The following is a 17,686-nucleotide window of genomic DNA, read 5'->3' as shown; positions in this document are numbered from 1 at the left end:
CTTCTACATTTTCTGATGTTATAATGACCCCATTTTTTTTTCTTTTGGGGAGATACAGGTGTAGAAATGTTACCGTTGTTAGCTAGTTATTAAAAGGAAGAAAGCAAGGGAAGTTAAAAATTGTTAAGTGCGGTAGTGTGGTCGGCTGGGGACCATGAGGCTGTGGACTTCACCAGGAAGCTACAGCTTCACACCCCCAGGAACTGCAGCATTGTCCCTCCAAGGGCGTTAATGCCCTCCCTTCCCCCCTCAGGACAGGACTGCAGGAGCAGGGGGAGATAAGGACCTGTGCAACGAAGTCAAAATGGCATGGGGGGAGGGGGGAGATACTTAACTATAGTGGTCTGTCAGTCTAACCTGAGAGAAAAATCACTGGCTAGGGTGAGTGGAGCCAATGCAAGCCCAGACAGTTTGGGAAGCTGATTGGTTATTTTGAAAAAGTTCTGGTTCCTCCCAAGCCTGAGAATACATAATTCCAGGTGAACAAAGAAGCTTTCTCCCTGGCTTGGTGATCTGCACTCACCCATTGAATCACAGGCTCTCTTGCCCAGGAGCCACCAGATCATGCAGGCCTTGTGGCCACCTGGGCCCGAAGCAGATTGTGCAGGCCCTGAAGGACTATGAAGCAGAAACTCTGAGCACTGGCCTTTGCCTTGGCCTTGCTAAAGACACGGTTGTACTTTATCTATGGCAGGACAGATGGAGATGCAACATTAGGAAGCCAGGAGAACTCTTTTGATACTACATCACAAATATACCACTCCCCAACACCACTGTCTCCCGTGCGTGGGTCCTTGGAATTCTTTCCTCAAGGTCCTGGAGAAGAGCCCGATTTCCACCAACAACAGAAATGCTTAAGAGCGATGTAATCTCAACCTTTCCTTTAGAGCCAATATCTAATAATTTTAATAATTGGAAAGATATCAACATAAATATAAATTTCTCTGCACTAAAACAATAGAATTGACAAATGAGGTGAATAAGCTAGAAGAAAGTAAACTCTACTCCTATAATTCTCTAACTATACAACTTTCCTTTTATAAAGTTTTGCAGTTTAAGAAGTGTTTTCAAATAAGTTGCTCCATTTAATCTTCATGTCCACTCTGTACACAGGCAAAGATTTTTATACGGCAAAGCTCTACTTGACAAAGAAACTGAGTCTCAAGAGGCACAAAGTTATTCACTTACTGAAGCAGTGGTAGCAGAACCACTGATTTTTAATCAATAAATTGCTTGGAATAAAAAAGGGTAGCAGCCAGCTGAACATGGAGACATGCTAAGCCCCGCTTACCTTTCAAAGCCAATCTGCCGCAATGTCTTTTCCCAGGTTGAGCCTGTAACAGAAGAAAGGAACATAATTAGTGCACACCTGGTATTCTGATAGTTTTGTCTTGTTTTTGCGCACCCTGCTGGGTATTTGGTTTTAAATTTAAGTGGAAGACTTTGTTCTTCCTAGGATGCATCGCTGCTTTCCTCCAGTCCCCAAATGGCCTTTTAGAGAGCATCTGACATCAGGGTTAGAGGGACAAATCTCTAACCCACTTTCCTGTGGTAAGGCAGGGGCCTACTAATTCATCCTCTAAACATCTGTGTTTGGTTCAGTAATAATATGAGCAAAACTCTCCTGTCAAAAATACTTAAACAGCTTAATGTAAATTGTACTCTCTAAAATTCGACTTTTATTTCTGTGTAGCATATGAAAAACTAGATGACACTGTAGGGAAGCAAAGTTTGTCACCCCAAAATGTGCCTCTTTATCATGAGGATTACTTTAGGCTGATAATTTGTAAGAAACAGAGGATACAGAAAGTTTTTCTTTTTACCTCCACCTTAACTCTCTAAAATAGTTTAGATACTGTTTGCTTGTACCAGAAAAAAAGGGCCAAAGAGAACTTGTTTTTACGCCTGAAAGACTTCTCCACATTCGTGTAACAGACATTTACTCTTCCCATCTCCCCATGAATTGTCTGCCTACCCTGTGAACTCCCAGGCCCTTACCGCCTTCTCCTTAGACCACAATAATATATAAACCAATTGCCTGACTATCTGGGAGACACATATCTTTGGAATTCCTATATTTATAAAAATTAAACTGTTTTTTCTCCTGTTAATTTGTATCATGTTAATTTCATTAGACCAGCCAAAGGAACCTAGAAGGGCAGATAAAAACTTTTTCCTCCCCAACAACACTCTGAATTTCCAAGTCATTATACACCATGCCTTTATCTCACTAATCTTGAAGCACAGGATTAACATTTAGTGTTTTAAGCTAAATATTTTAATCAAAAGTCTCCTGAGTGAAAATTCTGTTTTAAGTGGCATGATTTGAAGAGCAGCATATCCAACTCCACACACACACACACAAAACAGCTGAGTATAAAAAATATTTTTTATATAAAAATTAAGGGTTTTTCTTAACCCATAGTTTTATATTTTCATGATGTTCAGTCAGTTGCAAACGTATTTTAATTTCAGTAACTATTTCAAGTAAATACCTGTGTATCCCTAAATTTATAACTTGTGCTTTGTTCTAATTGCTTGATAATCACAGCAGATAATTACTGCCTTTCTGTACAATTTAGTTCTGCAAACAGGAAGTGGTAGATCCAGCACTGGTCCCCGGGGCAGCAAAGAGCTACCCTGCTTCTTTCCCTAAAGTCACAATAAACTAGGATGGTGTTTATGTTTCTTTCTTGGAAACTCTGCCTCACAGGCTTTATCTTCAGGTGGCCTCTCAGTGTCTCCTAAACATTAGACAGGCTTTCTGGAAAGACAGGAGATTATGCAGGAGCAGCTTCCTTTCTGAGGACTGAACCAGTCCCAAGAGAGCACAAACATGCTGCCTCCCCATGGGACTTGGGTTCATACTCCTTGGTTATAATAGAGCATTTTAAATAATTTTTATAAATAACACAGGACTAAATATCATGTACAAATTATACAAACATGCACACACACAAATTTAAAGCAGATGCAGGTTTATCTTCTTGGATAAAGTCACTCTTATCCAACTGAATTCCAATACACTTTGCTGAACAGGAGTAAATGATATGGAATTTTAGTTAATCAGCCCAAGAATTTCTCATGGCCCTGGGCCCAAGGGAGTGGACCCCATATGAATGTTATCTGTCCTGGGAGTCTCATGCAAAACAATTAAGAATCTCTATTTCAGGAATTCTTTGAAGACAATTACTTTGCCCCTAAGAGCCTAGCAATTAAGACACTGGTGGAAGAATACATACCTGAGTCAGAAACCACACTGTAATCCAGGACAGCTGGCAACTGCCTGGCCCAAACTAAGAAGCAGGAGAGATTGAGTCTCCTGCCAAGTGAGAACCAGACAGTCTGAGCCCAGGCCAAGTGGGAAGGGTCCATGGGAAGGTGGGGTGGGAGTGAGGTGGGGGTAGACGAGGAGTGGGTTTAGGTGCTACTTTTCTTATTTTCAGGGAGAAACAAAGCACCTTTTAAATTTTTCTATATTTGCATTTTCCCAGATTTTTTCAGTATATTCTTAAATTAATTTTTAAACACATTTTTAAGGAAAACCCATTTTTAATGACTCAATTTATTATCAAAGTAAAACAAAAATAAATGACTTTGCTATACTGCACCACCAGGCTGTTGGAACATGAAGCTTTAATTAAGAAATAGGTTCCACCTTCTTATTTCGGAGAAAAGTAAACTTATTCAAGCAGGCAGAACAAGTTAAAAGTGTTTGGTGCAAGACTTTCAGAAATTCTAAGAATAAACATTATGAAGCCACTCAACCAAGCACAAGACAATATAACAACTTCCTTCTGGTCACTAGAAATCAATTTAATTGATAATTTGAGTATCCTATGTACTATAGGTATCCATCTTTGTTTGCTATTGATACTCTGCTAAGTATCGCAATATGTTAGGCATAGGACTGAATATATTAAAATATGGTTTCTGCCCTCAAACGCCACATACCCTAGAGGGTTAGGTTTTTATGTCTTTTGTGAGCACTTAGTCATGATGAAAGTAGAAACACACAATAAATGGAGCAGACATATCCATATCCTTTGGCACCAAGAATATTTTTGGCAGCCCATTATTCAGTTGCTGGGGAATTCTTTAAAGCCATTAACCATGTTTTACATGGTAAGGTAATATTAGCCTCCTTTGCCAGAGCAGTCCAACACGGACAGAAAAGTAGAGAAAACAAAAAGAGCTGGCAGACTTCCTTGATTCAACACTTTTTAAATGAGATTTAGAATACGGAGAAGTCTAAAGCATGCTACATTCTTCAGGAAAAATCCAACAACAGCAACGACGACAAAAAAGAAAATGTGTGAGAGAGAGAGATGGCTACAATCCATAAGAGGGATTTTCCCTTTGCAGTCTTAGATGTAGTTAGAAGTGACTATGGTTCTTCATTTTTAAAAACTGCCCTTCAGAGCACAGACACCCCAACAACCGAATTGAATGAAATCCTTGTGGAGGACCACAAAGACCAGAGGCTGGAAACAAACCCTGGACTAAATGTCATCCAGTCTGTGGAGCAAGTTCCAGTGTCCGTCCTCCGTGGATACAAGCTAACAAGCTACCCCTTTGGCGCTGACATTCCCAGGACTCCAAGGGGCACTACCACGCTACGGTGTCGGACATCCCTTCCTCGAGGCATCAACATTTGCCCCTTTACAAAGTGAGCAAAGCGCCATCCCTCCGTTCTCACTCTCCCTCCACCCCTCCCTCCCTCTGCACCCCAGCTACCTATCAGCTTCTGTCAGTTCCATGTTTCCTTCTTCCCATCACAGGAAGAAGTTATGGAAACTTCCTTTTTTTGGGAACTACTGTCCCCAGGCCCTTGAGCCTCTGCGGGGGCTCCTAGCTATAGGACCTCTCCCCAGCTGGCCCCAGCGGCAGGGAGGGTGGGCCACTCCTCACAGCACCCGATCTCCCGGGCCACGGGTCATCAGGGTGAGCGCGTGGTCGGCTAGGTCAGGCCAAATGGAACCTTGCCCAGCGGGCTTGACCTAACTCGTGGAAGCTCTCTCTGCTCGCCTGCCAGAGAACCAGGATCGTGGGTGCCCAGCCCTGGCCACAGTCACATCGTGGCCATGTTCCCACCACCTGGAGAAAGCCTGGGTAGGAGGAAAGAGGGGGTCCATGAGCAGAAGTAGCCTGGAGAGCAAGGACGGGGGCTCCCGTTGGCATCCCTGTCTGTGCCCAGCTGCTCCTGAGACCCTCGCCTTTCCTGTCACTCCAGCTACAAGACAGGGAAAATAATCTGTGTTTAGTGTTAAGTCTAGTTTCAGTTTAATCTTACATCTTCCTTTAAGCCCGACATTTGTATCTCGAAGAGCACTAAATATGAACAGTAGGAGTAAGATTTTAGCAATGCACCCAGCATCCACATCTTAGGTGGCAACAGAAATATTTTAAATCAATCCTAGACGTTTTAACCACATTTTACATCAAGAGAGTGCACATTCTCCCCCAAATTAACATGGCAATAAAAATGGCTAATTTAACCCTCCCAAACACTCCACAAGGACAGTACTATTACCATGTCCCCTTGCGGGTGGGAAAACTCCAGGTAGAAAGAGGTGGGACTCCAGAGCCAATGCCCCTAACTTCTTTACTCCTTGTTTTGTGGCACGCACACGTGTGTGTGTGCGTGTGCGTGCATGTGTGTGCGTGCGGGGAGGGGGGACCTTGGTTTCTTTTCTTCTCACTTTCCTTCGCTCAGTCTCCTTCCTAACATTTGTCTCTCACCCCAATCTGGCTACAATATGGAATCCAAAACCTTTTTGAATTTTATGCCGGATAATTAATTTTAGAGGCATGGGGGCGCCTACAGAGGCAGTTATCTGTGGTCAAACCCCTTCTCCCATCGCCTTTCTTTCATCGAGGCCCCCCGCTTTCTATGTTAATTTTGTTCGGTGGTCAGCACAGGAGCTCAGCCCGTACAAACGCGTAGGCAGAGGAAGGCTGCGCCGATGTGTCACCTGCGACGACGGAGCGGGCTGGTTGCTTGTCCTGCCTTCTGACGCTTCTGCGGCGGTCGCTTACAGGGCAGGGCTTCCTCCCCGCCGGGGGCTCAGCTGCTTGGAGCGCCACCCCTTACACCAAAGAGGCTGCAGGTTCGAGCTCCAATCCGGCACATTGAGGCAACCGGTCCATGTTTCTCTCTCACATCGATATTTCTCTCTCTCTCTCTCAAAAGCAATAAACATATCTTCAGTGAGGGTAAAAGGGGAAAAAAGATAAAATTACAGGGCTTTGCCTGTTCCTTGAAAGCAGACATCTGCGTGCTAACAGCTCTGCCTCTGGACATCTGCATCTCCTTAGACAAGTTGCTCTCGGGTCCTTCTCTTTCTTTAACGTGATGTTGTGGGGTTTTCAGCAGGTCCCTTTCCATTTATAACTGTATTTTTCATAAATGTTATTGAAAACGCAAAACTTTATGCTGTAAATTGGTTGCTCACTTTATTATCATGCTTCCTCACTGATTACTTTTATCGATCATTCTTTTGATCAACTTGTTGCTCAAATTCTAATACACAAACAAAGGTAACGATTTTTCCTGTAGGTCCGCAGTGGTAAAACTGGTGGGAAAAGGAGACAGAGATTTCCTTCTAATTGAACACTTTTATACCAAGTATGTCTCAGATGTTGAAAGCCACTTGAACTTGGATGTGCATTTCTGTTTTTCCCAAAATAATTAGAAAAAAAGAAGAAGAATTCATGGAAGTAGTAGGTCTTTGCCAGCATATTCCTATAAAAATAAAAGTATTTTCATTTCTTGTAGGGACTGCCAAGCAGTTGAACACACAACCTGGCACAGAAATTGGTGACGAAACCCTGAAATATCAGGAATTATGCCTCTTACAGGTTTTCTGGAGGAAACTTCATTTACATTATTTTTAAATCTTGAAAGGAAAAGATTTTCATATCCAATCCAAGTGAAGATTTTACCATGCACTGGATGTTGAACACAATGAGAAATTCTAAGAGAAAAATAGACCAGTAGTGACATTTTACTTTGCAAATATTAAAATGCACTCCTGTTGAGTTGTAGCTGAAATCTTTTAAACCCCAGAACTGGCTGCTCTAACAGGTGATATGTACCCAAGTAATGCAATTTTCCCAGCTAAGGAGAAATTTCAGCATTTTGGGTTAAATTGTGAGATCTGTAAAATTTTCTGTGTCATAATTCCCAGATGAGATTTGTCATTAATGGGATAAAAGTAATTGTAAAAGAGGGCAGTGAGGGAAAAAATCATTCTTTACCATCCCTTAACTAATAATTTCATATTAAATGAGCTACATGTTTTTTGTCGTTGAGAGTATTACAGATGTCCCCTATTTTCTCCTTTACCCCCCTTCCCCCATCTCCCATCCCTCCCCAGGCCCCTGCCTGTCCATTGTCTGTGTCCATGGGCTGTTCATATACACTCATAAATTCTTTAGTTAATCTCTTCCCACCCTCCTTCCCGCCTTCCCTCTGAGATCTGTTGGTCTGTTCCATGCTTCTATGTCTATTCCTTAGATTCCACATATGAGTGAGATCATGTGGTACTTGTCTTTCTCTGCCTGGCTTATTTTGCTTAGCATAATACTCTCCAGGTCCCTCCATGCTGTCCCAAAGGGTAAGAGATCCTTCTTTTTTACAGCTGCATAGTATTCCATGGTGTAAATGTCCCACAGTGTTTTTATCCACTCATCTACTTTAAACCCCAGAACTAGCTGTTCTAACAGGGGATATGTTAATATATAAATTAATATATTATATTGACATATAATATATTAATATAAAATTTACAAATATAAATATATAAATGTTTTATATATGTATTAATTAATATATTAATTATATCTAAATTTTGGCTACTATACATACAATGTGTGGAACATTTCTATAATTTTAGCTTTCCAGTTTTTGAATTACATGTTTGTTGCCATAATAGGTGGGAACAAATATTATATCTGTTTCTTGAATCCTCATGAATTCTTTAATATCCAAATATCTCAGCTCCGGGAGGTTTTGAATGAGCATAATTCATGTTTTATGATATCATCTCAGTTGACTAAAATCAGTCTGAAAAAATAATAACCACAATTCACTCTTTGTAGTGACTAGGACAAACCTATTCACAAATTTTAAACAAGTCTATTCACAAATATGCAACACTATGAATGAAGGATGCTATGAATAAAAGATTTTCTTTTGAAAAACTACTTTCAAATTACTCTAAAATGAAATGTAAATTCTAAATAATTAATTTCCACAACAAATAATGTATTTTTAAAGACAACTGACTATAAAAACTCTGGTTTAACACTGGGTCTGATTGGCAGTCTGATGCTTTTTTTCTACCAACTTACCACTAAATTAATTATGGACACACTGGAAAAGAGAAACCCAAATGTATACACACACACACACACACACACACACACAATCTATTTTCATGAATCTCAGAGGAACTTTCATAAGTAGGTCAATTGAATTGAATTGTCCTGTGCATATGTCTCCCATGGAAACCAACCAAACAAGCCAGCCTTAAAGAAAACAAAAGTACATTTCATTCTTTTCCCACTGCACTCCTCCCAGTCCAGAAACACAAGATCCATACCAGAGAGTGGGCACTGTGCCCTTTCTGTATAGGACGTCTCTTTCTGAACAAGCAGACTTTTGTTCCCATGATTATCACCATCATCACCCTGCCTTCCCCTGACCTCCTTGCCTTCATTCAATATCACTCCACATCCAGGCCAACTCTCAGAGACAATCGAGTTTGTGTGTATGTATTTTTGTTTGCCTATGCATGTGTATATTTGTCTTTGTGTATTTGTTTTTGTTTGGATGTGTATTTATATTTGCATTTGTGTATGTGTGTATTTGTATCTGTGCGTGCGTGTGTGCGTGTGCGTGTGTGTGTGGAGAGCAATGGACAGGAGGGAAGGGAACCAATGCCCCACGGCCCAGAGTCTTTTGGGATACATAGTCCTTGTCAATGAAAAGTTATAGGAATAATTAGAGTCTGAAAACCCCTGGGCACTACCCATCCTGAGCACTAGAAAGAGCATAAGTATGAGATCATTACAAAACGTTTATATGCAGTGGAATAGTATGTGGAATTAAAATTCGGTTTTTGATAAAAGTTGATAAGGTAAGCAAGACTTGGAACCTTTCTGTAACTCAATTGAAATTCCAGTTGACACGGTGTCCCCCTCATTCAAACCCAGGCTTCCGAGTCGCCGAGTTAGTTTCGCTTCTCCTTCAGCAAGAGTGTTTAGAAACATAAGGTGATCAAGTAGAAATGGGGAAATGAACAATATTTAAAGAGCACGTTAAGAAAAATGATTCAGTTAAGAAAAAAAGGCATAAGAATGTGAAAAGAAAAATAAGAAAGAAGAAATCAAGTATCATAGAGAGGCCGACTTCAGAAGGAGGGGGTCATGGACTTCAGGCCTTTGGCGAAGAAAGGTAAGGCGCGCCAGAGCATTTCAGTGGGACTGGAGAAATGGTAGCGTGTGGGGGGAGTGAGCTGGGAACTAGATGGGAGGCCAGGAATCGCAGACAGTGAGGGCCGACTTCTCTGTTTCAAGCCACCAGGCCACACTGCGATGGGATGGATCTTGAGGTCTATGAGTTAGAGGGGTGCTGGGAGTTGAGAGAGAGCTGGAAGGGGAGGCCAGAACAAAGGATGGTGTGGCTTCCTTGGTTAGATGATGGCAGTCTTAATAAACTAAAGAGAAGGAAGCTGGGGATGAGCAGAGGTGGAAGGCACAGAGAAGGATATTAAAAGATTCCTTAGTGGCTAAGAGAGGAAAAGACTCTGAGCAGGCAGAGGATCCTGAGACTAGAGGAAAAGACAAGGGAGAATGTTGTGGGACCATATTTGCAGCAGAAGATGGGCAGAGAGTCTGGGCAGTTTATGCCCTGCTCCTTAAAGAGGGCGGGGAAGAGAGGAATGTATGCAATGGGTACACGAAAAGGCATCCGGGGTGGTTGCCTATTTGGATAAATGCAGTTACTGCACAGTCCATATCTAGATTACTCTTTTGAAGGAATTATATTACATAGAACACCTAAGTTGTACAAATAAATATATCTGTTTTAGACAATTTAGAAGATACTTAAGGATACAGCCGTGTTCTTCAGTACAAGGAATAAATCTTTGTTGTAAAAGTGTGGGATGCTGGGCTGCCTATGAAGTGCAAGGGTGGGACACAATGTTCTGACAATTCATACACAGCCCATCAGATGAAAGGTCTAAGACCAGGAGGCCGAGTTAGAGAATCTCCCTAATGAGGGCATCAGGGGCCTGGCTGTCTTGATTTATATGTTACGCCACCTGCATAAATTAGTATTTAATTCACATATACTTATTTTCTCTGATAAAATTTTTACATTTTATTTTATAAATGTAAAATTTACAAATAAAAAATATATAACATTTTATATAAAATTTTAATTTCAGTGTCAATGTTACATAGCTTTTATCTTTTCTTAAACTAGTTTGCCATTTCATATATTTTGAGTAGATAACACCAATGATGTTAATTTCCCTCTTCTTCAGGGTCTTAGTTTTCTATCAAAACCAAAAATGTACCTGAAAATTCAGCAGGGCAGATAGCAATAACTCAGCTCTCGCAGCAAAACAACTTTGGCCTTGAATCTCTACTCTGAATATTTGTCGTGCTCTACTATAACATTGGGGCACTCGCTTTAGGTCTATGAGTTAGTCAAGGCATCTCTAAAATAAAGATAGTAGCCCCTTTCGCACAAATACGATGAAGATGTATTCAAAGCATCGCAGAGTGTCTGGCACAAAATAGGTGGTAGATAACTGGTAGATAATTAGCCACTACAATTCAAGACACTTAACTGCCATTTTAGATGAACAATGCTGCAATGCAGGGAATATTTGGTAGTATGAGGACCTTAACTGTGCAGAACCACCACAGCCCAGTTTCCCCTCTCCATGCACTGTCCCACCACAACACACACACACAACCTCAACAAAGGCGTGCATGAAAGTGTAGAGAAATAAACTTTAGCGTCATTTCTCTTTTTAATTTGGCACATTGTTATGAGTGTGGTTTGTTTTAGTTAATTTATAATGTATTATATACTTTTCCTTTTAGTGTGTGTTTGCTAAAACTCTCCTAAAATCATTTTATGGGAAAGGTATAGAATGTGTATTTAGGTTAAACCCATAAATAACTTCATTCATTTAAACTTAAGCCCTTCATAAAGAGCTTACTAAGCTTGTAAAAGTATTCATATTGGTGTTTATGAGGTTGTCCCTTAAAAATGCACATGAGAACATGAATTGCATGTAAGGGATTCTGTCAATTTTGCAGAAGCCAAAAGAGTAAAATTCCTACACTGCCAATCCCAGCTGTACACCACACAGAGGAGCGCTGAAATACAAAGCTGACCAGCAAGGGGTCTTAAAAAACAACTATACCACTGACCCTTGAACAATGCACGAGTTAGGGGTGCCAATCCCTGAGCAGTTGAAAATCCCCATCCACATATAACTTTTGACTCCTCAAAAACTTAAGTCAGCCTTGGGTATCCACAGGGAATTGGTTCCAAAACCCCTCCACGATGCTTGAGTGCCCTTATTATATAAAATGGTGTAGAATGCATACATTCGGCCCTCTGCATCCACAGACTTCCAACCACGGACTGAAAAATCTACAGCTATTTATTGAAGAAAATCCACATATAAGTGGACCTGTGCCGTTCAAGCCTGTTGTTGTTCAGCAGTCAACTGTATTTTCTCCAATAAAAATGCACTTATATTCTTTTCATATCATTTTTCATTTTTCTTATTTGCCAGTATTTATAGAACACTGGCAAGTATTCTGAGGATGCTGCGTTTTGCAGGTTAAGTATGGTTTTCACTTTTATGTTCCTTTGGGAATCTTATACAGCAATACAGTCCTTCATATGCTTGTGCCTTTCTTTACACTAACTGCAAACTCCCCATTGCCAGAAGTATGAGCCAAATAGTGATGTTCACTTGTAAAAATTAAAAAAATAAATAAACCCTGGCAGACATTTTGATGGCTGGAAATTTTATGAAAAAGAAAAACTTCACGAAGCATATTTAGTTTAAACTCGCAATTGCAGCTTGGTCCTTGTTTTCCCTGAATATAAATCAAATATAAAGTTTAGACAAAAGACTGAAATGTTTATTACATGGAGGGCCAGGGGATTTGTTGTTTTTCATTTTTAACACAATTGATAAAATATATACTGTGATATATTATAAAATATTAAATGTATATAGAAAAATCTAATCACACTGCATATCACACATTTAAAATTTTGGAATTGGGTCCTATATTTCTTTTTTAAGTATAGCTGACATACACTATTCTATGAGTTTTAGGTTTACAACATAGTTACTCAACATTTATGTACATTACAAAGTGATCACTGTGATAAATCTAGTAACCATCAGTCACAGCACAAAGTTATTACAATACTATGCATTATATTCCCTGTGCAGTACATTACACGCCTGTGACCCATTTATTTTATAACTGGAAGTTTATGCCCCTTAATCCCCCTGTCCTCTGGCAACCATCAGTTCTCTTTATCTATGAGTCTATTACTGTCTTTTTCTGTCTGTTTTGTTTTTTAGATTCCACATATAAGTGAAATCATACATAAGTTGTCCTTCTCTCCCTGAGTTATTTTTCTTAGCATAATACCCTTTAGGTCCGTCCATGTTGTTGCAAATGGCAACATTTTGTTCTTTTCATGACTGAGTAATACTCCATTCTGTAAGTATAGCACATCTTTTTTTTCCACTCGCCTGTCGATGGGCACTTAGGTGGCGTCCATATCTTGGCTATCGTGAATAACACTGCGATGACACAGAGGTGCAGGTACCTTTCCCAATTAGTGCTTTTGTTTGCTTCGGATAGATACCCAGAAGTGCGACTCCTGAGTCATACGGTGGTTCTATTTTCAGTTTTTTGGGGGAACCTCCATACTGTTTGCCATAGTGGCCTCACCAATTCGCAGTCCCACCAACAGTGCACAAGTATTCACTTTTCTGCACACCCTCACCAGCGCTTGTTATGTCTTGTGCTTTTGATTAACAGCCGATCTGGCAGGTGTGAGGTGAGATCTCATTGCGGCTTTGATTTGCATCTCCCTGTGGCTGTGATTTGCATCTCCCTGATGATTAGTGGTGTTGAGCATCTTTTCCAGTGTCTGTTGGCTGTCTGTATGTCTGCTTTGGGAAAACGCCTACTCAGGTCCTCTGCTCAGTTTTTAAAATTGGACTGTTTTTGATGGTGGGCTGTAGTCGTTCTTTATATATTTTGGACATTAATCCTCTATTGGATATAGATTCTCCCCATTCATTGGAAGAATATCTGCTCTCATGTTTTGTTGATGGTTCCCTTCACTGTGCAGACCATTGTAATCTGATGGAATCCAGTTTATTTTTGCTTTTGTTGTTCTTGTCTGAGGAGAATGTCAAAAAGTTTACTGCCTCTGTTTTCTTTTAATAGTTTTTATGGTTTCTTGTCTTACATATAATTATTTAATCCACTTTGAGTTTATTTTTGTATATAGTGTAAGAGAGTGGTCCAGTTTCACTGTTTTGCATGTAGCTGTGTAGTTTTCCCATCACCACTTATTGAGGAGAATTATATTTTCCCCGTTGTATATTCTTGCCCCCTTTGCTATAGATTAATAGACCATATAAATGTGGGTTTATTACTGGGCTCTCTATTCTGTTTCATGTATCTATGTGTCTGGGGTTTTTTGAGCCAGTACCACACTGTTTTCATTACTATAGATTTGCAATATAATTTGAAATCAGGAAGTGTGATAACTGCATTTTTTTCTTCTTTCTCACAATTGCTTTGGCCAGTCAGGGTCTTTTGTGATTCCATACAAATGTTGAGATTATTTTTCTAGTTCTTTGAAATGTCAATAGTACTTTGATAGGGATTGTGTTCAATCGGTAGATTGCTTTGGGTAGTATGGACATTTTAACAATATTAATTCTTCCAATCCAGAGCATGGTATATATTTCCATTTATTTGTGTTTTCAAATAATTTAGTCCTAATATATTATTCTTATAATTTAGAATGTAATTGTTTTCTTAAGTTCTCTTTCTCATAGTTTCTTATTAGTGTACAGAAAAGCACCTGGTATTTGTATATTAATTGTATATCCCAAAACATTAATGAATTCATCCATTAGTTCTAGTAGTTTTTGGGTGGAGGCTTTAAGATTTTCTATATATGTACAGTCTCATGTTATCTACAAATAGAAACAGTTTTACTTCCTCCTTTCCAATTTGGATGCCTTTTATTTCTTTTCCATGCCTAACTGCTGTGGCTAGAATTGCTACTATTGTGTTGAATAAAAGTGGTAGAGTGGGAATCCTCATTTTATTTCTGATCTTAGAGGAAAAGCTTTCAGCTTTTTACCACTGAGCATAATATTAGCTATGGGTTTGTTATACACAACCTTTACTATGTTGTAGTATGTTCCCTCTGTACCCATTCTGTTGTTTTTATCACAAATAAATGTTGAATTCTGTCAAGTGCCTTTTCTGCATCTATTGAGACAATCATGTGATTTTTATCCTTTGTTTTATTGATGTGCTATATTACTTTGATTTGTGAATATTGAACCATTTTTGCATTCTTGGAATAAATCCCACTTGGTCATGATGTATAATTCTTTTAAGTATTGTTGAATTTGGATTGTTAATATTTCGTTAAGAATTTTTGCATCTATGTTCATCAAGGAGAGTGGCCTGTAATTTGTGTGTGTGTGTGTGTGTGTGTGTCTGTCTGTCTGGTTTTATGCGGCTAATACTGGCCTTGTAGACTGAGTTTGAAAATATTCCTTCCTCTTGAAATTTTTTGGAATAGTTTGATGACAGGTATTCATTCTTCTTTAAATGTTCAATAGAATTAGCCTTTAAAGCTGTCTGGTCCTGACCTTTTGTTTGTTGGGAGCTTTATGATTGCTAATTCAGTTTTGTTACTGATAGTCATTTTGTTCAGATTTTCTCTCTTCCTGATTCATTCTTGGAAGATTGTATGTTCCTAGGAATTTGTACATTTCTTCTAGGCTGTCCATTTGTTGGTATATAGTTATTTTTAGTATTCTTTTATTTTCCTTTGTGTTTCTGTAGTGGGGGTTATCATTTCTCTTTCTTTTTTTATTTTACGTGGGCGCTCTTTTTTTCTTGATAAATCTTGCTAAAGGCTTATAAATTTTGTTTATTCTTTTCAAATTACCAGCTCTTAGTTTCATTGCTCTTTCCCATTATTTTTTACACTCTATTTCATTTACTTCTGCTCTGATCTTTATTATTTCTTTTGTCTAGTAACTTTCGGCTTGGCTTATTCTTTTTCTCATTACTTTAGGTATAAAGTTAGATTGCTTATTTGATACTTTTCTTGTTTTTTGAGGTTGGCCTGTATCGGTATAAACTTCCCTCTTAGACCTGCCTTTGCTGCTCCCACAGATTTTGGAACATTGTGTTTCCATTTTCATTTAGCACAAGGTTTTTTTTATTTCCTCCTTGATTTCTTTGTTGATTCATTGATTGCTTAGAAGCATGTTATTTTGCCTCCATGTGTTTGTGTGTTGTTTTTTTTCCAATTTTCTTTTTGTAGTTGATTGCTAGTTTCATAACATTGTGGTTGGAAAAAATGCTTGATATGATTTCAATCTTCTTAAAGTTACTGAGACTTGTTTTGTGGCTTTAACATGTGATCTATCCTGAAGAATATTCCAAGTACCTCGAAAATAATGTATATTCTGGTGTTTTTGAATGGAATGGTCTATATATATTTATATATATATATGGTCTATATATATTCACCTGATCTAATGTGTCTTTTAAGGACAATGTTTCTTGTTGATTTTTTTGTTAACCCTCACCCAAGTATATGTTTTTTTAATTGATTTTTAGAGAAAGAGGAAGGGGGGCGGAGAGAGAAACATTGATTAGTTGCCTCCCATACGTGCCCTGACTGGGGATTATACTCACAACCTAGATATGTACCCTGACTAGAAATCAAACCTGCAACCTTTTGGTGTATGGGACAACACTCCAATTAATTGAGCCACCTGGCCAGGGCACTTTGTTAATTTTTTATTTGGACGATCTATCCATTGATGAAAGTGTGGTGTTAAGGTTCCCTAGTATTATTGTAATACTGTCAGTTTCTCCCTTTATGTCAGTTAGTATTTGCTTTATGTATTTACATGTTCCTATGTTGGGTACATAGATGTTTACAAGTGCTTTATTCTCTTGATGAATTGATCCTTTTATAGTTATGCCCTTCTTTATCTTATGTTACAGTCTTTGTTTTAAAGTATTAAAGTATTGCAACTCCAGAATTCTTTTTTATTTCCATATGCATGATATATCTTTTCCCATCCCTTCACTTTCTTTTCTTTTTAAATTTATCTTTATTGTTGAAAATATACAGATGTCCCCTTTTATCCTCATTTGACCCCCTCCCTAGGCTTTCACCACACTATTGTCTATGTCCATGGGTTATTTCAATTTGTGTGTGTCTTTAGATCTGAGTTAGTCTCTTGTAGGCAGCATATGAATGACTCTTGTTTTTTATCCATTCATTCACCCTGTTCTTTCAATTGGAGTATTTAATACATCTATTGATTTTTTTTATTGATTTTAGAGAGAGAGGTAGGGAAAGAGAGAGAGAGAAACATAGATGTGAGAGAGAAACATCAATCAGTTGCCTCTATACATGCCCCAACTGGGGATTGAACTCGAAACCTAGGTATGTGTCCTGACCGGGAATTGAACCTTTTGGTGTATGGGATGAAGCTCCAACCAACTGAGCCACCTGGCCAGGGCAAAAGTAATTATTGATAGGTATGTACTTATTTCTTTTTTAAAATTGTTTTTGTAGCTCTTCTTTGTTTCTTTCTTATTCTATTGCTCTCTTCCTCTATGTTTTGATGTTTCTTTAGTGTTATGTCTGAATTCCTTTTTCTTGATTTCTTGTGCCTCTATTATAGGTTTTTGGTTGATAGTTACTATGAGATTTAGATATAACATCCTATGTATATAACACTGTATTTAAAATTGATGGTCTCTTCTGTTCCAATGCATTTCAAAAGCACTACATTTTTATTTCCACTCCACATTTTGTTTTTGACATAATATTTTATATATATGTGTGTGTATTCCTTAACTAATTATTGTTGATATATATGATTTTACTACTTTTGTTGTTGTTTTTAATTTTTTAAGAATGTATCTTTATTGATTTCAGAGAGAGGAGGGGAGAGGAAAGGGAGAGAGAGATAGAAACATCAATGATGAGAGAATCATTGATTGGCTGCCTCCTGTACGTCCCCCACTGGGGATGGAGCCTGCAACCCGGGCATGTGCCCTGACCGGGAATCGAACTGCAACCTCCTGGATCATAGGTTGATGCTCAACCACTGATCCAAGCTGGCCAGGCAACTACTTTTGTCTTTTAATCTACAAACTATATCAGTGCTTGATCTCCTACCTTTATCATATGTTAGCCTTACTAAGAGATTTTTTCTTTCATATATATACATATATATATGTGTGTGTGTGTGTGTGTGTGTATGTATTTCTAGTTTTGACATGTTTCTTTTCCCCTTAGATAAGCCTCTTTAACATTTTTTTTTTTAAATAT

At 38.7% G+C, this 17,686-nt stretch overlaps 1 protein-coding gene across 3 annotated transcripts in view; it reads right to left on the bottom strand.

Annotated features, from left to right (window-relative positions):
- The window catches only part of PIEZO2 (piezo type mechanosensitive ion channel component 2), a 324,107-nt gene that overhangs the window by 149,605 nt on the left and 156,816 nt on the right, over window positions 1–17,686 (bottom strand). For all 3 annotated transcript variants that reach the window (XM_087818935.1, XM_087818934.1, XM_087818936.1), the window contains exon 4: window positions 1,292–1,334. In XM_087818935.1, coding sequence (XP_087675061.1) covers window positions 1,292–1,334 — 43 coding nt within the window. The remainder of the gene's footprint in view (window positions 1–1,291; window positions 1,335–17,686) is intronic.

This window comes from Miniopterus natalensis, chromosome 7 (assembly GCF_054644295.1).
Source record: "Miniopterus natalensis isolate mMinNat1 chromosome 7, mMinNat1.hap1, whole genome shotgun sequence".
In the NCBI taxonomy this organism is placed as follows: domain Eukaryota; kingdom Metazoa; phylum Chordata; class Mammalia; order Chiroptera; family Miniopteridae; genus Miniopterus; species Miniopterus natalensis.
Note: the sequence above shows the minus strand (reverse complement) of the source record. Positions and strands in the feature narration are given on the sequence as shown.